Here is a 24,204-nt window from a genome sequence, read left to right on the forward strand (position 1 = left end):
GGTTACCCGACCGGTCCAGGATAAGACCCCTCCTCTCGCCCAAAACTCAGCTAGGATAAGCAGATTAGCAGTGACCCTGATGAGGATAAACACTTGAGAAAAATGGATGGAATGACGTCTTATCTGTTAGAAGTTCAACAGAAATTATGTTCTCACAAATTACAAAACAAGTAATATTACAAGAACACATTTGATAACATTTTTCATTGTGATACACGTGTACACCACCAAAAACTATATACACCACCAATATATATTGTTCAATCTGCTAATATGTGGTGTTATGTTTGTGTTCTGCATAACTCTGATCAGATTGCTTTTCAGCAACCCTTCAATTCGACAAAATAGAAACAAAAGGGGATCTGGGATGGTGGCTTGGGGTATCCCAAAGTTAATATCGTTACCAAAAATGTAAAAAAAAAAAAAAAGTTACATTGAATACAAACTTGAGCATTATTATTGTCAGTTGTCAGTCGATGTGCTAACATGAGAATAGCACTAATACTTTTTTTGTACAAAACCATGATATCACTGGTCTTAATTATTAAGTCTTAATTATTTGGGTCATATCCTATTTTTTTATTATAAAAAATATATAAAATGATAATTTTAGGAGAATACTTTGATTTTATGAGGTTCATAATGAAAAACAGATTGTGTAATAAAAAAATATAAAAACAAGATTCCCCTTTTTTTTTTTAATTTCATGGGATTTTTTTAAAAATCGAAATTTGCACCAATTTGGCCTGTATACATTAAAATCTCCACAAAAACTACAGGTTATACATCCCAAAAAGTTGTGAACAATGTAAAGACTTTAATTTCAAAAGTAGGTTAGACGAGGCAGTCTCAGAGCGCCCCCCGCCCAACAAGCTTGTAGTAATCAACATTAGCATCTGCGTGCTCATTATTGGCGGGTTTGGACCGCACGTGTTGAGAAGCAAACTTGATTGCACGGGGCCGGATCTCATTGCAGATAAGGAGAATTGTCAATAAGCTACAAGAGGCCCACGCAGCCGAGTCCTTGCGCCCGCCGCTAATTGCTTGCGTACTTCTAGCGGGACGACGCCGGCTAATTAAAAGCAACGGAGACCGAAGCCTCCGGCGGCTCCTCGGTGTCGGCGTGGAGAGCGCTGCCGCCGCCGAGTTTTCAATTTAATACATGCGGGTGAATACTGGTGTGCTCTTTGAAGTGTAAACAGATAGAAAGCAGTTGTGGGAGGTAATCAAGTACTAATACAGAGTTTTAAGGTTCAAAGTATCTACATCGACGTCCACTGGACTGGTCTCGGGAATGAGCTCACTCTTCCTGACTCGTTTAAAAGTAGTGCTTTGACACCACCTAGTCACATTTATAGGCAATCGCAAATCCTTTTAATGGGCTGTTAATTACTTGCGGATCCTCGCCATTTGCAGCAGGGGATGCTCCTTATCCCCACAAATAGCGGGGTAACAGGCACACTTTTGAGTTTTGTCTGATGCCATATTTGTACTCTGTAGGATATTTTTATATTTAACCCCTTAATAGCCAAAACAGGCTTGCAAGATGACGACCACAAAAAAATGAGCAGCGGTGACATGGAGGAACGTTAACCAGAGTATTAACAAGCGTGACGCAACAGTTTGAGAAGAAAACCGCATCTTATGCCTCGTTCACGACAATTAACGGACCTTTCCTACCTGTCAATCACTCGTACAATAATAGCCAATCACATAGCCGCATTGTCTTAACACGCCCCTCTTGCCGGATTGTCCCACAAGCAATGCTGGCAGTCAGTAGCGGGCGCTTGGAAAAGTTAATGTTATGAAGAAAATGGTCCTCAGATGCGCTTGGGGAACGTTTAATTCTTGATACATAAATGCGCGATGTCATGCAAGAAAAATGTCTATTTGCCCATTTGTATCACATCAGACTTTTAAGACAGAGCACTGGGTTCAATTACAAACGAATAAATACACCCACTCACTTAAAAAAACTACAATCATATTACTTGTGATCTTTCCAAGTAAAAAGTACTCACCCTGCTTTACATGCGCAGTACGATTCCACTATTTTATCCTGTTGGATTTCAATATGAAGTCTGAGGCGTCGAACTTTTTTTGCATCGATCGCCAACATTTCGCTCTAACTCTTGACATTGCGCCCTGCTGTCCAAAATCTTAATTCCGTGTACATATCCTTGCGTGAAATACTTGAGACCTCTCTGTATTACTCTCTCGGTCAAGTGTGACGGATTTGGCAAAAAAAAACATACCCCGATATTATCTGGAATACACGACAGAGAATCAACTTCAAACATGTTCTGTTCAATCGCCATTTTGGAAGCTTGTGGGACAAGGCTAAGGGGGCGGAGCTTAAGATCGCCATCGGAATGGTCCATTGCTTTATGCTTTTTGGCACTAGTAATTCATGATCGTCGTCTTGGCGCAGCCTAAAAAAAAGCACCATCTTTTTTTGTCTTTCAAAAATTCTCAATCTGGAAAAAATAAAGTGTGTATTTCTGCTTTTATCAATAGCCAATTTATCTATTTTTGCGAGTAATTTCATAATGTTATCAAAAATATGGGAAGATGCTCTGCTGGTGCGCAGTGTTTTGTTTCTTCTTAGTATGAAAAGAACTAGCATACATACAATTCCCCCCTCCCCCACACATTGCTCCAAGTAATCAAAATAGTTATTGTATATAATGGACAGTAAAAATTCCTGTTTACATTTTAATTTCAGTCTTTTTTACATTTAAGTGTGAATCAGTACTTCTACTTTCACCGTTATTTTAAATAAGTGTAATTTTACAATCTTGGCAAAAAGTGACCTATTTCAGTACTTCTTTTCACATCTGCCAAAATTTCATATAAAATATTGTACAATAGGATCACAAAAATATATCTTTCCTACATATTTTTTTGCAATAAATACATTTTCCAGCTTAAAAAACTGCTTGAGGGTTGTTAAAAGCGTCTTTGTTCGGTGTCGGGAGGCAGCACAAAACTTGCCCTGCCCCTCGATTTTGGTCCTTCAAGGGAGGCGGATCGGTCTTTGGAGTCGTGCCGTGGTCAAAAGAGTTGCTGCGCTGCCGTCAGCAGGCGGATGCAGTACAGGTTGAGCATCAACAGAACCAGGACCAAGCAGACCAGAACCTTCTGCACCCACACGCACGTGTTCACGCTCTGCTCAAGCCGGGAGTTGGAGGCCATCAATCGCATGAGCTGGTGCGGGACAAGGGAAAAACAAAGACTTGTCGAGGATTTCCTAAATCCTACAAGATGCTCCGGGAAAACGAGAGGAAGACGGAGAATCGGCATCGAAAAAAGACGGGAATTGTAAGGTTTGTTTTTTTCCCCAGAGGGAGAGAACTGAGCTGCTTTCACACGGGGATCACGCAAAATTGACAGATCCAAAGATTTTACGTCTAAATCGAGAATTCCAACACTTTAGTTATGGCTAAAAATTTGACTTTGCATGATGGGTCGCCATCCTCACATTTTACTGCAGTGTCTGTGACTTTGAGCGTGTAAGGCTTTAAAATCGAGCATTTCCCCTACATATGGGCCGCCGTTACGACTCTGACACTACCTCCGAAGGTCGGTAAATTACTGGGTCCACTTCGTTACCACATGACATATCGGTGCCATCCAAGCAGGACAATGAGACAGAAAGAGGCCGGCTCAAGTCCCGACAGCAGGATGGAAGAAGTGAGTCTCTGGTAATAGACTTTACACCTCATGTGGCACTTTTGTGTCATTCCTTTAACAAACATCCCGCTTTCCATTACAACCGTCACTACTCCTCCTCCCTAGAGCAAAGGATTTCATTCCGAGTCGGTGCCCTCGACAACTGCTTTTGCCATAAAATGAAGTGAGAGACCGCATCACGCCTGCATCCCAGCATTGCAGAAATCCTTTACATTCAGGCCTCTTCACTGTATCTAAAACTACCTCCGAAGGTACAGTGAAGAAAAGAAGTATTTGAACACCCTCCTATATTGCAAGTTTTGCCACTTAGAAATCATGGAGGGGTCTGAAATTTTCATCGTAGGTGCATGTTCACTGTGAGAGAGATCATCTAAAGAGGAAAAAATCCAGAAATCAGCGTGATACAGCTGCAAATAAGTATTTGAACACCTGTCTATCAGCTAGAATTCTGACCCTCAAAGACCTGTTAGTACGCCTTTAAAAGTCCACCTCCACTCCATGTATTGTCCTGAACCAGATGCACCTCTGTGAGGTCGTTAACGGCATAAAGACACCTGTCCACCCCATACAATCAGTAAGACTCTAACTTGTAACATGGCCAAGACCAAAGAGCTGTCCAAAGACACCAGAGACAAAATTGTATAACTCCACATGGCTCCACAAAATTGCCAAGCGACTTGGTGGAAAAAGGTCCACTGTTGAACCAATCATGAGAAAATGGAAGAAGCTAAACATGACGGTCGATCTCAATCGGAGCGGAGCCCCATGCAAGATGTCACCTCGTGGGGTCTCATTGATCCTTAGAAAGGTGAGGAATCAGCCCAGGACTACACGACAGGACTTGGTCAATGACCTGAAAAGACCTGGGACCACCGTTTCCAAGGTGAATGTTGGTAATACACTAAGATGTCATGGTTTGAAATCATGCATGGCAAGGAAGGTTCTCCTGCTTAAAGCAGCACGTCATTTGGATGATACGGGAGGAGTCATGGAGAAGGTTTTGTAGTCAGATGAGACCAAAATGGAACTTTTTGGTCATAATCCCTCTCACCGTGTTTGGAGGAAGACGAACGATGAGTTCCATCCCGAGAACACCATCCCTACTGTGACGCATGGGGGTGGTAGCATCGTGCTTTGGGGGTGTTTTTTCTGCACTGTATGAAGGAGAGGATGACCACGACCATATATTGTGAGATTTTGGGGAACAACCTCTTTCCCTCAGTCAGAGCATTGCAGATGGGTCGTGGCTGGGTCTTTCAACATGACAATGACCCGAAGCACACAGCCAGGAAAAGCAAGGAGTGGCTCCGTAAGAAGCACGTGAAGGTTCTGGCGTGGCCTAGCCAGCCTCCAGACATCAACCCAATAGAAAATCTTTGGAGGGAGCTGAAACTCCATGTTTCTCAGCGACAGCTTGGAAAACTATCTGATCTAGAGAAGATCTGTGTGGAGAAGTGGGCCAAAATCCCTCCTGCAGTGTGTGCAAACCTGGTGAACAACTACAGGAAATGTTGGACCTCTGTAATTGGAAACAAAGGGTACGGTAACAAATATTAACATTGGTTTTCTCAAGTGTTCAAATACTTATTTGCAGCTGTATCACACAAATAAGTTGTTAAGAAAAATAAAATCATTGTGATTTCTGGATTTTTCTTTTTAGATCTCTCTCACAGTGGACATGCAACTCTGATGAAAATTTCCATGATTTTTAAGTGGGAGAATTTGCAATATAGGAGGGTGTTCAAATACTTATTTTCTCCAATGTATAAAGAGATAAAGCATCTGTTAGTAGAATGCAGAACTGGCAAGCATTTAACTTAGTGTAAAGACTGGAAAGGCAGTGGACTGGACTGTTAAGTTTTTTCCGTTGATCCCAAGAAGCAAAAAGGCCAAATTGAGCCAAGACGTGTCCTGCATAGAAGTCAATGATAAGTGAGTTTATCAGGGCTTCCACTGTGTCCTGATATTGATCTTTAAAATCAGTTAGGGAGATGATTATGACATTTGGAGGGAGTCCGTCACACTGTCTCGTCTGTCCGCACGCTTAGCTAAAGGCTAATGGAAAGGGGGGAAATTATGAGAATCTGGAAAATGCAACTTGCTGCTTCTCCTCAGGAGAGCGGCAGAAAGCCTTCATTCGATCAAATACTTACAAAGTTGTCATCGGGTGCCCGGAAGCCTTTCTGTGCAACAGGCTATGAAAATACAAACGGTTGCGTTTAGGAGGCTTTAAAATGAGACTGCAATGCCTGTCACAACTTTTTTTCCAGGGTGAAGAAATTCACATAAACATTGCAAATCACATCCTTTGGTACACCGCTGCAATCTAATGACGAGACGAGTTGCAACAAAAATTGTGGCTTTATTAAGATAAAAATCCTCAATTATTATTGATACTCTCAGTGATCATATTTAACTCTACAGGGGTATTATTTTATTCTTTGTGATGACCAAAGAAAAGGTCTGTATAACAATTAAAAGTGTTACTTTGACCACAAAGAATTTTTGAAGGCCACAGTTTGACCCTGGAATAGACAGATTCAATTTCCAGACAAAATTCGATTGAACTGACGTTGACTGTATTTATTTTATTAGTTACTTAGTAATAGCATTTCATTTAAATCTTGTTTATACCATTTTTATTTTACTACATTTATTAATTTTACTTTATTATACGGCGATGCCTTGAAATGTGACTAATTCACTGTGACCACGAAAAACATCATAAATCAGATTTCCTTATTGAAATGAATGCAAATACGCTCAATGTGTTCTAGGCTCTCAGAACAAAACAATACAGGGAGTCCTCGGTCTACGACTGAGATCCGTTCCCACAGCTGCGACTTCAACCGAATTTCGACTTAAGTCGGATTCCACCATTAAAGTCAGAAGTTACATCAAAATACTTTGTATAAAAAAACAAATGCATTGAAATAAACAAGATGAGGTGGATGGAGAAGAAGGGGAGGCTGTGCTTAGCTATTGCCAAGGAACCTGGTCCTCAATCCTCTCCGTCTCGACAAACAAAGAATCTTGTTTTGCGATCATTGTATCCGACATGGGAACGGAACCCTTCACCTGTGCTAAAATACGGGCTTTGTCTTTAACAATTGTCACCACGGTCGATCGACTGAAGCCTTGGTGGTGTTGGGTGTCTCCCCTTTCTAACATCTTTTTGTAATCTTGAGCTTCGTTTCCATGGTAATGGATTTTCTTTTGGCTGCAGAAGACACAGCTTTCTTCTTTGGGGCGATAATGACAAAAAAAGAGGGCAAAAAACGCAAAGATACTCCCGGCGTAAAAGCATTAGCCAGACAAAATGGCGGGCGGGGGACTGGCGTTGTAAAGTCGAAAGGTCTTAGGTCGAGACCGTCTTAAACCGAGGAATTCCTGTATTGGCATTCTATAATATTGTACTTAGTTAAAAAAAAAAAAAAAAAAAAGATAAAATGTCGAAAATTTGTGCATCATTACAATAACGGTATTATCATTGGCACTGAACTCACTGACTATATTAAGCTACATCATCCTAGTACGCACTGGATCTCTTCAGGGTGTACTGGAGTACCTACATAATACATGTACTGCATATATTCATTTTTGTACTCACTGCTGTGTTAATGTCCTTGCTGCTTCCTCGATCGCCAGCCTCCCTCAGAGGGTTGCTCGCCGGCTTAACGCTCTCCAGAACGTGACAGCGCAACCTGCGGTGAGAAAGACCCCATGAGTACAATCAGCGGGAAGTCCACAGAACCAACGCTGACATACTGGCTGGGTACCTGTGCTCCAGAATTTTGGACTTTGGTACTTCTTTCCAGAACTGCGTGAGTTCTTGAGACCCGATGTTGTCCATCTCAGCAGCCATCACCAGGAAGCGATCCTGGGGGGACGCCTGAGATCCTGGGCGGAAATAATGAAAGCAAACCTTTTAAGCACGGATGTCGTTTCCGCATCTTTGGGACCGTCGATCAAAACAACACGAGATTTTCTGGATGACGTCTGCCGCCGTGGGAGCTGTCCTCACGTAAGCACGAGTCATGTTCACGGAATCCTAAATGTCGAGCACTTCAGAAGAGCAACCCATCATCTCATCTGGAAATATTCAGTCGGCGCCAGCAAACTTGGAACAGTACCTCCGTGAAGGGACACCACAATATCGATGGAGGCGCCGGGTTCGCAGGTGCTGCTGCTCGGCTTCACTCTGTACTTCTCGGGCGCTGTGGTCCGAACCTAATCGAGGAACATCCGGGAAAACGAGAAAGCACAATTCAGCGTTGCGACACTATCACAGATGTCGTTGCACCCCGTTTGCGCTATATCGCACATTTTATTAGTTCAACGAACACTATATTCACTTTTTAGGGGTGTGTGTACTTTGGCCTCTAGGGGGCAGTATAATACATATGTATTGTATGAAGACTAAGCTGCTGCAACAGCAAGTGTTTTTTGTAGAGAAATTAAAAAAATGGCCATCAATATTGCTAAATTCTGTCTGTGTGTTGCTGATGCACAGTTTGTGTAGAAACCTTAATTGTTTAAAGGTTTAAAAGTATTGTGTTGATGCCAGTTTTGTTAGGACATTTCAAATTATGTGTTGAAATAAAATTTGCCAAATTATTTTTTTTTAAATACAAAAAAAGCAATTCTCTTAGAGTTATATTTATTTTTAATTCAAATGTGAGTAGCTCTAAACTACCTGAAGTAAGCACAAGGCCTCTTTCCTTTTTGGAGGGACTCGCGGGGAGCAGAGGACAATTTTTTCATTTTTTTTTATGTAGTGCTCGGTGTAAATAGTTTGGGAAGGATCATTCTACACATTTTATGTTTGAATACATTTAAAATGTCTTTGAAAAACTGTTTCAATACGGTTGAACCTGTTTAACGCCACTGGGAGGAGAAAAACTGTATAAAAATGTTTATGCTCTCCCTCCATTGCCAGTGATTTTCCAACCTATTCTTTGTAATAAAGGTTTCTTGTAATCCGTTTCCTCGTGTATAAGCGCTCACCTTAAAGGCCAACGGGTTTTTTGTCACATTGCTGAGGATAATGAGGCTTTTCTTCTCTGTATCTCCACAACCAAAACTGAGCTCTTCTGCAGGGCTGCAGGGGAGGAAAACAAAACTGACATCATAAACAAAAACACTGGAAAGCTTGTTGACTCTTTGGAATCAGTTAAAGGGTTTATTCCAGGATGTGTTTACATATGACAAAGCAGAGGTCATTTCAGCACCGCTATATAATACCATCATTGTCGTATTATTACTACTCTCTCCTCTAATAGTATCACAACAGCACAGAACTGCGATATTCACAATATGAAAAAAGGTCAGAATCACCAGCAATAATTCATTCCGGTTCAATTTATACAGATATACTATATTAATACATTGTTTTATATATAGCAGTGTAACTGGAAGCACGACACCTCAGTTCGGAAAACATGAAATGATGTTTAAGTTCTGCTTTTTCTTTAGCTTTCTTGTTTTTCCAAAAGGTGCAGACTCATTGAGTTTCGGTGAGAAGAGAAGAATACACATAGCCAGTTAACTGATGTAAGACCATTATTGTACTGTTCTCGTAATTTTGATATGTTCCAGTGGTTAAGCTCCTTACAAAGTGAGCGATGTGACCATCAGATCACCATCATAATGTAAATTTCAAAGTTAAGATCTTGTTTTTTTTAACGTCTTCCTTTTGACAGTTGAGAATGTTGTCTGTACAGTTTTGGTTGTTTATCCAACAAAGAGGATTTTGACAGGAACTGCAGAATAAACATTTCTTGCACTTACCGGTTCCACTGCACGTTCACGATTGTGTTTGTAGTATGCAATTGTGTAGAACGGCACTGCGCGTATACTGGCCATCTCAAATATCCTGTAATGTTACCGCAAGCTCATTCAAACAACGGCTCACTCTGCAGCCCTTCTTCAGGCTCTAGACCCCCTGAAAAGAACTCCACGCTATTATCTGATGGAAACAGGAAAGAGCCCATTTGGGAAAATCTGAGACAAAACGCCCACTTTGTCATCATCTTATAAACACAATAAAACAAATGTGCAGGGCGGGAAAAAAAAAAGAAAACACATTCTCAGCCTCTTGTCAATGCGGCTTTTGTGCGTTTAATGGAAAGAGGAACTGCTGTGTATTTTCTCCTTCTTCAAGTCCAACTGTTATTTGCCCACATTACTCAAAAAGCGAATCTTAAAGAGTTGAGCCTTGGTTGGGCAAAAGAGTCGATCAAAGCACCCGCGGCCTCCTCTCTCCAGGGGAGCCCACGGCCGGGAATTAAGAAGTAGCCGAGCTCAGAAACACCAAAGCATTTAAAGCTCATTGCGATGAGTTTTCTGATGTGATTTTGTAGCCTTGAGCTGTCAACAGTCCTCACATTTCAGCAACGACGCTTTGGCAAACAGACCTTGACGTCGTGCGCTGACATATTTACTCATTTGAAATAGATGTCATGCAGACAAAAATAAATAAATAAATAAATAAAAGCACTAGAACACCTGGATAATTACACCTACAAGTAGAAATGGAGAAAAAAACTCCATCCAGGCATGGCCTTGAGGAATTTGTGTAACCGTTCCCTGTGAAGTTGTAAGCATGTACATGTTTTGGTAAGATAGATAATGAAGATTTAAGAGTCCATATAGAGCTCGTGCACCTGTGTCATCAAATCACGTCACTGGCCGGAAGTGCCGGTCAAAAACAAAACATTCTTCAATGCTAAGTCGGTTGGAGACGACGCGAAAATACGTCTGATAGCACGACGCCCAGAGTTTTGTCCGATACCGTTAAACACTTAGAAGGTGATAATAAATAAAGGTAACTGGAAAAATGAGAGAGACTTAGCATGGAGGACCCATATTTAATGCCGGACTCGATGTTTTTGTCGATAAGAAATTGGACCATTAACCCGATTCTGGATGTCTTGGGCAACTGGATCTACACATGTATCTGGTGAGTAAGTCATTGAGATTTACACGGAAGAGTTTGAAATCGTAGAAAAGTCTGGACGCATACAAACACTTCATTGCTGGATCCGTTCTCAATCAACAATAAATCCCACATAGTGTTGGAGCCACTCAGATTTTTTTCAATACAAATACCAATATTTCAATAAATGACCCCTGGTTTTACACAAACCCACATTTGTTATGATTGGGAAAAAAAAAAAAAAAAGAGTTGGCTCCTCATACATGGAAGAGCGTTGCGTCCGCACGAACTTCAGTAAACTTCTCCTTGACAGACTTTTTTTCCTTTTTTTTAAATATGCATTGTTCTCAAAGAAATCCAATAGGTATAAAAAAAAAAGAAAATCAACCACTGGGATAGGCTTCAGCCCCCATACACGGAAGCGGCCACACGTTAACCTACATAAACCTCTGTGTGACCGACGGTTTATTTTCTTTTTTTTTTTTAAATAGAACAATGCATATTAGAGAAGAAAAAAAAAAGTGTCGGGGAGAGGTTTACCGAATGTGTTGCCACAATACGCTTCCGTGTAAGTTGGGGATGACTCCCTGTCTTTTTTTTTTTTTTTTTAAACGTATTGTTTTCAAATGAGCCAACTTGGCATTATAAATAATTCTTGGGAATTTGAGATTGACAAGAATAATTCCTACCTAAAATGAAGTGATTGTTCCACAGCCGTGTGCGTATTTTGGTTGGGCACAATCCATCATGTTTAATTGGCGAAATCCATCGATCTTTTCTGGTCTTTTCAACTGGTTTTCCAAAGAAAGATCTCTTTGAATATGTGTCTCCACTGTTGTTAACAACCAACAGCACAACAAGTTTCGGCATTGTGAATATTCTGCTCCGGTTCAATGCCCCCCCCCCCCCACACTGCCGAGCACGTCTTTTTGACTGACAATATGGGGCCGTGAAAATGGTGATGTCACGTGCATGAGCTCTGGAGTGCACAAGGGGGCGTGTTAATCTCTTAAAAAGGTTAACCTTGCTCACATGCCTCTTTTAACAAATCTTCTCTGATTATGTGCCGATGTCATATGTCAGGTACACACCTCGAATTTCAAAACTGCTCAATATTTTGCCTGCACTGTGAAGCTCCAACAGCCAAGTTAAGCAGCAATCGCCAAAGCATGTGACGGATCTGATTGAGTGCTTCACAGAGTTAATCGATGACCGAGCGCCGATTCTTGTTGCTTTCTGTTAATAATTAACTGAGGCGACTTCCTTCTACTCAATGAACGATTGGTGGCACCTTTAATTCCCGCCCCCACATGACCCGTGGATCAATTGAGCTATTAAGCTACAAACCCGTCAATAATGGCTCAGTGAGAATATGGAAAAAAAACAAGTCAAGTTGTTGTACGGAGCTTCTCTGTTATTTTTTTAAGGTGTCTTGCTTTAACCGGCAGGACTTGAAGGAGCTGGCCAAGCGTGGACAGGACAGAAATTTCGAGAGTTTTTAGTGCACTGTCAAACTGCTGCAGTGTCATTTTATTGGTTTATTTCATAGGTTTTGTAATGTGAAGTTTAAAAAAAAAACAAAAAACAAACAAGCTCTGTTGTAGTATTTTCTCAATTGCAGAACAGAACAAGCGCCTCCTGCATGGGGAGTATCTGGCCGTCTGACACCAGAACAAGTCGTATTTTTTGATTGCAAGATGCAGTGTCACTGTGTGAAAGTTCAATTTTGCAACAATATCACGATTCATTGCGTTAAGTACAAAAGCCACAGATAATACAATCTTCTTTTATGGCTCTGATACAACAGATATCAGATATACGGATATAACAGCTAACGGATATATGTCTTCCGTCACTGGCAATTTTTTTCCCCCCAGTCCCAAATTCCTAGGGGTCAGTAATGAAATAAAGAATGGTCCATGCTGACTGTAGCAGCATAGCTAATGTGGGCAGTGCCTGTTGTGGTCAGGGCGTCCACTGCAACATGTCGTATTACAGTATTATCAGTCGTGATCACCTGTCTTTATTTGTTGGCGTGTAGGACATACCATAATTTCCTGCCTATAAAGTGGAACTTTTTTCACACGCTTTCAACCTCGCGGCTTGTGCGGTGATCCGGCTAACTTGTGCATTTTTTTCTAGTGGCCGCAAGGGGGGCACTCGATCGGAAAAGGTAAGAGTGAAACAGATGGAATATATGTGCCGAGGAAGTGACTTTTACCGGTCCGGCCCTGTTAGCGCTGCACTAGCATTTTACTGCCTTGTCTCAGTGATTTTTACCAGTATGTTTTTTTTTTTTTTTTAACCGGCCCTGTTAGTGTGGGGGAGCTAGCGTTAAAACTTTCTTTGTAAATATCTCGTGTTTCAATATGGGCACCTGCAGCTTTTACACGACTGCGGCCTATGTATGTACCAAATGGTATTTCCTTTACAAATGTACTGGGTGAGGCTTATAACCAGGTGCGCTCTGTAGGCCGGGAATCAAGGTACATAAGAACTAGTTAGGGCACTGCATCAATTCATGTAGAGGCCACTATTTGACGTTAAAACACTTTAGGTTGCACACATTGCTTGGGCGAAATCTATTGGCGGTAACTTGAGCGCCGTGCGTACCTGATGTCCAACAGGGTGGCTTTAAACGTGGTCATGGGCCTCCTGGCTCCTTTGATTCGGCTTTCTCCCTTATCAATGTCGTCTGTCCTCAAACTATCTTCCAGGAAATTCACCTGGAAAGACAACAGACGCTGAATTACAGAAGGTATGCAGAGCAGAAAGAACCTCGTAGCGTTTTTCCATCCGCTAGTGGTGACGTGTTAGAAAATGAAGGAAAACTCCTGACACGCCCCACTGACCCTTCTCCTCATTTAAAGGAAGAACAAATCAACAAAAAGCTTGTCCTTGGAAGAATGCAGAACTAACTAACTTCTGACATGGAATAAAAAGAACCTGAAGGCAAAAAGTGTATTAGCCGCGCACACTTTGACCTAAATCGTCCCGAGACACACCGAAACATCGTGACAGGATGTTCATTTTGAAGATGTTTGCATAAAATAACGGAACGGGAACTCAGATGAGACGTGGGGTTGTTTGGTTATTCGGGGCGGGGAGGGGGAAGCAGTGTTTGTGTTCATGTGGTTGGGATGGGGAAGCAGGAAAGGTAAGAGGACAATGGGAAAGTGCGTGACTCAAAGGGGAAGTGCATGTGATGTAAGCAACATGCCATCTTGATATTGCAATTTACTTTTACTCAAGAATGAAGACATTCAGATGGTCAGCTGCTAAGTAAGAACTCAAGTTTATTCATTGTCATCATTTTAAAGTGCAAACTTGGCCCATAACAGTAAGTCAAGTATAGATACAAGAGAACAAGTGCCCGCGTTGCTCATTGAAATCACAGATGAAAATCAAAATAGATTTGTATTAGAATCATCTAAGAAGGCACTTCTATTTTATTTGTAAAACACATACAAACATTGATAGATCATTAAAAAAAAAAAAAAAACACGGTAATCATAAAAAGTAAAAACCGAGAGGATGATTTCCGCATTGATTGAAATGCCTGAAGGTCGTAGAAAATATGAGCGGAATAAAACGCTGGTAAAAATGTGGCTGCAGAATATTTTGTTCAAGGACGAAGCAGGAGTCACATGATTAGCGCTCATCAGTGTTGGGGACGATGCACACAGGGCGTTTGTGTTTTGATGCTTTTGCCGCGGAGGCTTGTGGGCTTGATGACTTGATCTACTGTTTTAAAACAGTAATGAAGTACTTTTATCGGACATTTAAGAGTGAAAATATGGAGTGATAGTTGGTAGTGACACAAATGCCTTTTGGTAATTGCACAAAAAAAAAAAAAATAAAATAACAGGCTAATAGTCCTGTATCCTTCAGAAATGTCAAGTTCATTGAAATGGCGAATCCCTGAAATGTATCGGCCGATTTAGAAATGTCGCATTCAAGGAGGAGGGGGGGGGGTGTCAAAGGGCCACACAGATGAGCGCACCCCGCCTCGGCGGCCAGCAGAAATCTTCCGGAGTGTGAACGCCGTGTGTGGGTGCAACGATCCGACGCTGCGTCACCACCTCCAGCCCTTGTTTCAAAACACAGAGAGAGGCAATTAGCTTCCGAGTCATCGAGTACTCCGCTGTCGGGATCCCACACGAAGAGCTCTTGAAAAAGATCGGATGGTGGGCGAGAGCTCCTTCAGACAGGTTGGTATAGGAGACAGGAGTGACGGGACCAACAAGTGCTTTGTCCTCAACTTCAACTTTCCACATTATATATATATATATATATATATAATGTACACTGACAGAGTATCGTCAAGCATCCTCTGTACAACAATGAAATATTTGAAATGGGAAGAAAAAAAAAGTTCTCGCCAGTAAAGGACGATGGAATACTATTGGCATAGCAGACACAGGCACGCTTCAATTTAAGCAGGATTTACCTGATCTGAACCTTTCAAAAGTGAACAATATCACTGGGTGGAAACAAGGAATCAGTTCTTTGTTCCGAGACAGCTTTTAAATTGGGTCCCAGTCTTGGAATTGAATGCAGACCTAAATGTTACTACATAGGCCTTAATCAGATTTTGGTCTTGATCTGGTCTCAAACTGCCTTGGTCTCTTGACTCTGTGTCAAGCAAATATTGGAATTGACTGTCTTAACTACTCATAGTGTTGATCTTGATTCTTGTCTCAACACCTCAAAGTTTTAGGTTTGCTTGGTCTCAAATTCTTATAAGTCTTGCCTTCAACTGTGTTGCGTGCCCTCAAAACCTTGATCTTGACTTGGTTTCAGCCCCTCAAAGTCTTGGCATTAAGTCTGACTCAACGCTTTAAAGTGTTTCTTAACTACTCAACGTGTTGATCTTGACTCTGTCTCAACGCCTCAAAGTTTTAGGTTTGCCTTGGTCTCAACTTCTCAAAGTCTTGCCTTCAACTCTGTTGTGCGCCCTCAAAACATTGATCTTGACTTGGTCTCAGCCCCGCAAAGTCTTGGCATTAAGTCTGACTCAACGCTTTAAAGTGTTTCTTAACTACTCAATGTGTTGATCTTGACTCTGTCTCAACGCCTCATAGTTTTAGGTTTGCCTTGGTCTCAACTTCTCAAAAATCTTGCCTTCAACTCTGTTGTGTGCCCTCAAAACCTTGATCTTGACTTGGTCTCAGCGCCTCAAAGTCTTGGCATTCAGTCTGACTCAATGATTTAGTGTTTCTTAACTACTCATAGTGTTGATCTTGACTCTTGTCTCAACGCCTCAAAGTTTTAGGTTTGCCTTGGTCTCAACTTCTCAAAAGTCTTCCCTTCAACTCTGTTACGTGCCCACAAAACCTTGATCTTGACTTGGTCTCAGCCCATCAAATTCTTGCCCTGAAGTGTGACTACACAATGCTTCAAAATGTTCAGTTTGAAGCCATTCTCAATGTCTCTCTTGACTGCCTCAAAAACATAGGTCTTGACTTGGTCTCAAGACTTCGAAATCTTGTTCTTAACTAGTCAAAATGTTGGTCTTGACGCCATCTCAATGCCTCAAATTGTTAAGTCTGTCCTCAAGCCCTCAAAACCCTGGCCTTGGCACCTCGGTCTTGGTCATGACTTTGGGTCTCAGCTTTTTTCACAACTTTTAAAAACGGGGATAGAATATTGATTTGAAATATACTGCTTGGTGGAAATAGCGCCGCACACACTGTAATTTCAAACAAATGTAATCTACCTCATAAAACTGGTAGATTGAAACAGGCAGTCTTTTGGGACGCGCCGATCACGCCACCCATCTTTCTGGCTCAAACCAGTATGCAAACCTAAAATTTATTTTTCACAGCCCAAATACAAACATACTTTTAAACGAGGCTGACAACTTTTGATTTGCAGAATTCTCTGGTTATCTTCATCTCTTGTGCATGATCAACATGGAATTACTCCAGAATGCTCTCTCTTGTTTTCTCTATGTGGGATTCGAAGGTTGTGGGTTTTAATCTTTTCAGCAGCCATGGTTTTAGTCTACCACAAGTGATGTTGGCGGCCAACAGAAATAGTTGCCATGCTTGTTGGCTTGTACAAATGTGGGTCAAGTCCAAGATGACGTGGCCCTCGATACCGCGTCGCATTAGATACCTCCGAAGCAAAGAGGACATCAAAAGACTGTCTGATACCGATGAACTTTCTGCCGGGCATCGATTACATGCAGGCTTATTTTGCGCGCAGCTAACCGCAAGAGAAACCAGCCTTTTTTGTTCCGCTTATCCTCACTAAGGTCGGAGGGGCGCTGGAATCTATCTCTGCTGAATCTAGGTGAGAGGTGGGCACGTATAAACAAACACACATTCGCATTCAAATTCACACCTATGGGCGATTATAGAGTTTTCAATTAACTTATCATGCATGTTTTTTGGATGTAGGAGGAAACCGGAGTACCTGGAAACTCCACACAGACAAGGCCGAATATGTTGTAGTTGTTGTTTTTACAAGTACAAGTTATTAGGTTTCATGGACATAAGAGTATGACACACTGGAATTTACACAAGATGGATGTGGGATGGAGAGGGAGGCGTCGACATCCATGCAATCAAAGACGTTAGAAGTCACCTTCATGAGTGCAAACTCCCAATCTAAACATTATTATGCCTCTCAACTTGGTCAGCTCCACAGAGAGTTCGATTACAAGCTGTAATCCTTGACTCAACTTTGAATATATGAGAGAACAAAGAGTCCTGCGGCACTGGAATTATTAACAAGCAATGCGACATCAGTTGATGCGCATACTATAACACATTTCCTGAAATAGTGAGCATCTCTTTCATAGAAAGCGTTCCCCGAGTAGTCATCGATTCAATTTAGATCTAATAAAAATTTCCCAAAAAGAGATAACGCCCTTTAACCAACAGGAAAAAAAATGTACGGCAGTTACTAATATGTCAGTTGATAAATGCTACATTAACATTTCAGAAGTTTGTTGAGCCGTGTCGCAGTATCTACCAACGCATATAGTTTTGCAAATGAGTTATTGTGGAGACTCATAGCATGTTCTAAATTTGACATCATCAAAACTCCTTCACTGCCAATGACGGCTATAGAAGTCAAAACTCCAAATTGCAGATTCTCACGATTTTCTGAAAAATATTCATCTTTATTAGTTTTTAACTTCAGTTTCACTTGACGTAAAATGCAATATACTAGTAAGATTTCAGAATATTACCAAAAATGAAAGGCCAGCCTCATCTGCAGTTGAGTAGCCTGCGTAAATAGCTGGTATTCATGGACAGGTGAGACAATAGAGGTACCTTTTTGGGCTTGACGGCAACCTCTGAGTTGATGCTGGACTCCAGAACGTCTTTGCTCTCGAGCTCGCTCTCCTTGCTCTCGACTTCGTCCTCGCTGACAATTGGTCCGTTGTCGCCGATGGGGGTCTGGAAATCGTCGTCAGGGAGAGGTGGGTAGCTGTACTTGAACAGGTCCTGGAACGTGTCCAAAGAGCTCGTATCAGCGCGTGAGGTTGTTTTGAAGACGCGTGCCCACATAGTATTTAATCACTCGTAAATATAGTCACCAAAATGAACTAATAAAACTAAAACAAAAGCTATAACCCCTACAAAAAATATGTAAATGTTCATGTACCGTGAATGGGGAAGTGTGAATATTAATCAAGTTGTGCTGCTGTCTTTGAATGAAGACGATGTGTTTGAGTGTTACACTTTTGCTTTTAATATTTACAAGGCCTGTCCAACAAACTGACAAGTATTGACAATTTCCAAAAAAGGAAACCAACACAAAAGTTCAGTTGACAATTTTATAATGTGTACATAAGCAAATACTCAGCCTTGTAAGGTTTTAGTGAGACAATGTGATTCTGATTTAGCATGAGACTTCCATCCATCCATTTTCTTTGCCGCTTATCCTCACAAGGGTTGCGGAGAGTGCTGGAGCCTATCCCAGCTGTCAGCGGGCAGGAGGCGGGGGACACCCTGAATTGGTCGCCAGCAAATCGCAGGGCACATCGAGACAAACAGCCGCACTCACAATCACACCTAGGGGCAATTTAGAGCGTCCAGATAATGTTGCATGTTTTTGGGATGTGGGAGGAAAACTGGAGTGCCTGGAGAAAACCCACGAAGGCACGGGGAGAACATGCAAACTCCATCCAGCCGGGGCTGGGATCGAACCCGGGTCCTCAGAACTGTGAGGCCAATGCTTTACCAGCTGCTCCACTGTGCCACTTATAAAACAAAACATCCTCAGTCACTTGTAAATATTGTGGATTATGTCTCCAGTAGTGTGTGAAATTTAGTGTACCGTTCCACCCATGTGAGGCGGTAAGTACTCCGGGTCGATATACGACTGGAGTTCAGATCTGGATGCAAATTTGAGCTTGCTGATGGCCTCTGGACCCAGCCACGTTTTCACAATCCTCCACGCGGCTACAAGAGGGGGGAGAGAGAGTAAGAGAGAGAGAGAGAGAGAGAGCGAGTGTGGGGGGGACACGGACTTGAATTTAGGACGGAATTGTCAAAAACAGAATGGCTCCGAGACTCGTGCTCACCGTTCATGATCCAAGGCATCTCCACAATAATCATCTTGGCTGAAATCACACAATAATGCAGTTTCAATTCAACACGGCGATAAACGACAAGTGTTTTTCGTCCAAGGTTTTACTTACAGAGCAACTTTGGATAATATACTTTGAAGCAATTGACAACATACTTCACAAAGTCCATGTCCTGCAACAAAATGAGATTTTAATCAGAATTATATTTCTGTCAGCGTTGATAAAGTCCCAAATGCGAAAAAAAATTGTGGCCACCATATAAAGTGAGGCCATCCGTCAAATAAATGCCTGTTGCTCTATGCGGTTGGGTAAATAAATTCCCCACGACTTGGGTAATTTTGTTATGTTGAAGAGACATTTTTGTGGACTTTCACATTTTTCCCTAATTTTCTGACATTGAAAAGCCCCCCCCCACACACACACACAGACGCACTTTACCAATTAATTAAGAAAATAATTGGGAGAATAATCGACTTGGCTGCTAGCCCGAAGGAGCTTGTGATGGATGTTCAGCGTAGCGTTTCACGTAGACTGCAATCATCACTCCTACAGATTTATCAATAGAAGCAAGCCCCCGCTCCCTGACTGGGCTCGGTAATTGGCAGGAGTCCTCATTGCTATTCAGCCGAGGCCCTCCTCGGCCTAAACGAGATCATACTGAACGGCGACGGCGCTCCGGCTCCCGTTGAGGCTCTGCCTTCCGATCAGATTTTCTAAACTCCTCGTTTCGTATGCACGCTATAAAACCGTTTCTTCATTTTCTCTTTCGGTGCATCGTGCTGGTTTAGCTCTGTAACCCGTTCGCTGGAAAGCTGCGCGAGGGAGGGAGGGAGCGTCGGGTGCCACGGCACGTCCACGGATTAGAAAGACCCCCTTGAATTGACCAACAGGATTTAAAGGTTATTTTAATCTCTAAAGAGTAAAACCACTGAAGAGTGTCAATCCCAGCAAGTATAGAGCAGGCAAAAGGATGATGTCTGTACAGGCTTTGAACAAGTCAACAAGACCTACAGTGGTGCCTCGGTTCTCGAACACAATCCGTTCCAGAAGGCCGGTTGAAAACCGAAACGTTCGAAAACCAAAGCGCACTTTTCCATTACAATCCATGGAAAATTAAATAATGCGTTCCAAGCCTAAAAAAGTTTTTTTTTTTTTTTAGCTTTTCCTGATAATAAACTGCATAGTAGAAATACATGTATAGTTGAAATACTTTATATAACTAAACCATTTGAGAAATATATTTATTTTTTGCTTAAAATGTATGCTTTAGCAGTAGAGTATGCTAGGCTGGGAGTGCATTGCCGTATCTGTAGCGACTCGGCCCCCCAGCCTTGTAATTTTTTTTTTAATTAACAAAAGTGCAGAATAACTTTAAACAAGTAATAATGTGGGGGGGGGACACAAACAGACAAATTGTTTTTTTTATGGGGGCGGTGGGGCAGCTGGTAAAGCAGCTGGTAAAGCGTTGGCCTCACAGTTCTGAGGACCCCGGTTAAATTACGGTGAAAGGAGTGTTAATTAGTGATGCTTCCCATAACCGTTGAATACCCGAAAGTATTGTGCAACCACGGTTATATAAGTTGTTTTTCATTCACTTGTTTTTCACTTTCGTATCACTCACTTGTTTATCGCATCACTTGTTTTTCTGGTCAAGACGTCTAGACCGTTTCACTATCTTGTTCACATGCATACCAAAGACGAACATTTTGTGGGATGTCTTGACAGTTATGGCTGCGTAAGATGTTTCTCAGAGCCTGAAGGACACACTTCGGTGTCAATAGTAAATCAGGAAACAATTGTTGCGGCGCCAGGTGGGACGGGTAGGCCACCCGTCCTTTCTCTCGCACGCAACTGAAAAGTATAATAGCGAGATGCAGAGTACAAACAGGTGGAGTCTGCTGCGGGTTTCGTACGGACGCCCAGCTGGTTGACAAGCGGACCTCTACCTGGGTGAACGGCTCTCCACCTTCTCTCGGCATAGGTAAGGGGCTCATATGATTGATTTCACGCAATGTCAACTGTGTTTTGAGAACTTGCATTTGGTCGAAATAAATATGCCAGTTATTGAGGCTAAATAGCATTTGGGAATGTTGGTCTTTTGTTGAGTGTCGTCTTTGTCTCCTGAGCGCCGACCAGCACCGATCCTTTCAATAAAACATACGGCCCCGCCTGTGTGGAGTGTGCATGTTCTCCCGTGCTTGTGTGGGTTTTCTCCCACATCCGAAAAACATGCAACATTAATTGGACACTCTAAATTGGCCCTAAATTGTGATCATAAGTGAGATTGTTGTCTGTCTCCATGTGCCCTGCAATTGGCTGGCAACCAGTTCAGGGTGTACCCCCCACCCCCCTTTGCCCGTTGACAGTTGGGATAGGCTACAGCACTCCCCGCAACCCTCGTGAGGATAAGCGGCAAAGAAAATGGAGGGATGTTTTTTTACTTGCACAGAATGTACGCACAAAAAAATTAACTTGCAACTAGGGGTAGGGTTAATGGAACAAAAGAAAAAAAGCAATGCAAAACAATTGTTTCAAATATCTTCGGCGGGGGTGACTCGCCCCTTTTTACCAAAGAAAGAATCTAACGAGGAGTGTGTGGGTCAACTCAACTGGTTGCGTCGCGCGCGGTCACGTTACGTCGTTTCCGTTGTTTTCGGGGGTGCGTTCGAAAGCACAATAACAAATCGTCGTGGGTCAGCTGGTCGGGGCGTTCGAATACCGATTTTTGTTTGAAAACCAAAGCAAAAAAAAAAAAAAAAAAATCTAAATTTTCATCCGAAAACCGATTTGTACAAAAACAGATGTTCGAAAACCGAGGTACCACTGTATTTGACAACTTACTATATTGGTGAGGCCTGACTCTGACATGTCAAACACGACTGTTAAGGGCATTCCAGGTTCTTTCTTGACATTTCGCTCCAGCCAGAAAGCCACATACTTCTTTTTGTCAAAGACTGTTTTTGCATCCTTCATGTGGAGCTTTACCTTAAACCAGACTGGAGGAAAAAGAGGACATTCCTGTCAGAAATTTACATCTAATCAAATTTTCTTTTGTCATCCCAGCAAAAGGGTGAAAGGAAACGGCTCAAGTATCATACATACAGAGCTTGTTGCCCTCTTTGTCGTATCCATGGAGAAAGACCGCCCCTGTCTCAAACATCCACCTGGGAATGGAGCTCTCGGAGAGATCTGAGGGGCCAAAACAAGCTTGTTAGACAATTGTTCCACAAATGCAAATTGTGCCAGCAAAGCGCAACACATTGCCTCAACCGCTTGGCTGTCATCCTTTGATGTTTTTTTTAAAAAGGGTTGTGTAATCTCACGATGAAGAGAAAAGAACTGAAACTTGTCTGACAAGTTGCCTTCGTTGTGATCACAGAGAACGACTTTTGGATTTTATGAGTAAAAAAAAAAATCTATTTTTGGATGACAAAAGTTGGAATGGATCCAAATTCTGCGACATTGATCTCTAATCACATTGCCTAAACACAACTTTCTAGCAAATTGCATTTGCTGGATGATTGACTAAAAAAACCCTCAGGATACTTCAACAACGGCTATTGTTGTCGGAGACCTATTCATGACGTTTAACGCACAATGGCGCTCTTGTGTGTATGGGCTTTTCCGTGAGAAGCAGCGCGAGAGGTGGGGGATTTGACAACCGTCGCGCGATGCGACATAAACAGCTCCCTTGACGGCCAGAGCTGAATTTGAGCAGTTGTTGATATCAGCTCCTGCGCTGATGAATAAAGTGACACTGTAACACGGGATTCACCCTCCAAATAAATCGCTGATTTTGAAGTCAGCCACGCTACGGAAGCGCTCACCGTTTACACCGTACTCTTTCCTCCATTGGAAACTCTCATCAATCATTTTCAAGGCGTCGTCCACCTTGTAGAGTCGCCACATCAGGTAGCCCTCCACCATGGAGTTGTCTTTCTGCAGTCTGTCCACATCTCTCGGGTCGTATTTGTCTGACAAATCTGACATCAGAACCCACATTTTGTGTTTGTGCGCTGGCAGATAATCCACCGATGTAATTATGAACAAAATGCTTTATGAATTATGTAGCATGATTCCCAGCCGGTGTACAACAAGAGCCGAAAGCCATGAAATTGTTCATTACAGTAACGTATAGTTAAATGCGTGAATGGCAAAAGGTACATCATTAGCTTGTGTATGCACAATTCATGATATTACTGTTTTGTGTTCATTTTTTTATATCAAGGAAATCATTTGAGTTGTTAAAGTTCTCAAAGAATCCCATATTAAATATCATATGCGGCGTGGGCTTTTTGCTCCGATCCACTGAGGTTTTGTGTTTTGAATTGCGTGACAGATATTCCTGGCATCAACATGGATGTAACATAATAATAAGAGTGTTAAGAGTGTCTGGCCACAATCTGTTTGAAGCTTATCTGGACTACGATGCTATCACCATAACGTTGTGACATAGTCACAAAGTAGGCACTTAAGTAGGGATTTTTTTTTTTACATACAATAGCTGGTTTGTGTATGTAAGCCAAGTGTAACATGGTGCAAGAAAGTGTGAGGGCAAATGACAGACCTGAATCATCACGACTACTTTACCTTGGAGGAATTCGTTTTTGAATCTCTCTCTCGTCTGCTCGATTTTCTCCTCAATGCCCTGCCACGAGAGTTGATTGAAAGTGAAGACGCGCGTTTGAGAGTAAAAAAACAAAAACAACATCGGACAGTGCGCGCCATCTTCACATGGGAAAATCCAAATACCTGCTCTCCCTGGTGTTGTTCAAGTTCAGCCATGTTCCAACTGTCACGGGCTCGTTTCCGTCCCTCGTCTCGGATAGTTTCGTCGTTAGCTCGGTCGCTAGCTAGCTGGAGTTGCGGTGAATCACTGGGAAATGGGAAACTGACGCCCTGTCGAAGCCATTTTGGCTCGGGCTCGTTGGCCACTCCTCCTTCCTCTATTGTTGTTTTTGTGACGGGATGAGGGGAGGAAGCATAACACGGAGACGCACGATAAAGGTGGGACACAAATCGCTTT

The 24,204-nt window shown here is 42.2% G+C and overlaps 1 protein-coding gene across 2 annotated transcripts; it reads right to left on the reverse strand.

The window, feature by feature from the left end:
• Positions 1–98: 98 nt before the first annotated feature.
• Positions 99–24,064, reverse strand: mospd2 (motile sperm domain containing 2). Of its 2 annotated transcripts, XM_061840771.1 has the most exons (16): positions 23,931–24,064; positions 23,769–23,826; positions 23,006–23,161; positions 22,281–22,367; positions 22,020–22,174; positions 19,290–19,350; positions 19,173–19,211; positions 18,926–19,050; positions 17,917–18,090; positions 13,244–13,356; positions 8,701–8,794; positions 7,827–7,923; positions 7,473–7,593; positions 7,304–7,397; positions 5,847–5,888; positions 99–3,207 (listed from the first exon to the last, which is right to left on the reverse strand). In XM_061840771.1, exons 1-16 carry the CDS (start codon positions 23,961–23,963, stop codon positions 3,055–3,057), a joined length of 1,602 nt encoding a protein of 533 aa, XP_061696755.1. In that variant the 5' UTR covers positions 23,964–24,064; the 3' UTR covers positions 99–3,054. The 2 variants fall into 2 exon arrangements, with proteins under 2 accessions (XP_061696755.1, XP_061696756.1); XM_061840772.1 differs by lacking the exon at positions 5,847–5,888.
• Between the last annotated feature and the right edge of the window lie 140 nt (positions 24,065–24,204).

This window comes from Syngnathoides biaculeatus, chromosome 14 (genome assembly GCF_019802595.1).
Source record: "Syngnathoides biaculeatus isolate LvHL_M chromosome 14, ASM1980259v1, whole genome shotgun sequence".
Classification (NCBI taxonomy): Eukaryota; Metazoa; Chordata; class Actinopteri; order Syngnathiformes; family Syngnathidae; genus Syngnathoides; species Syngnathoides biaculeatus.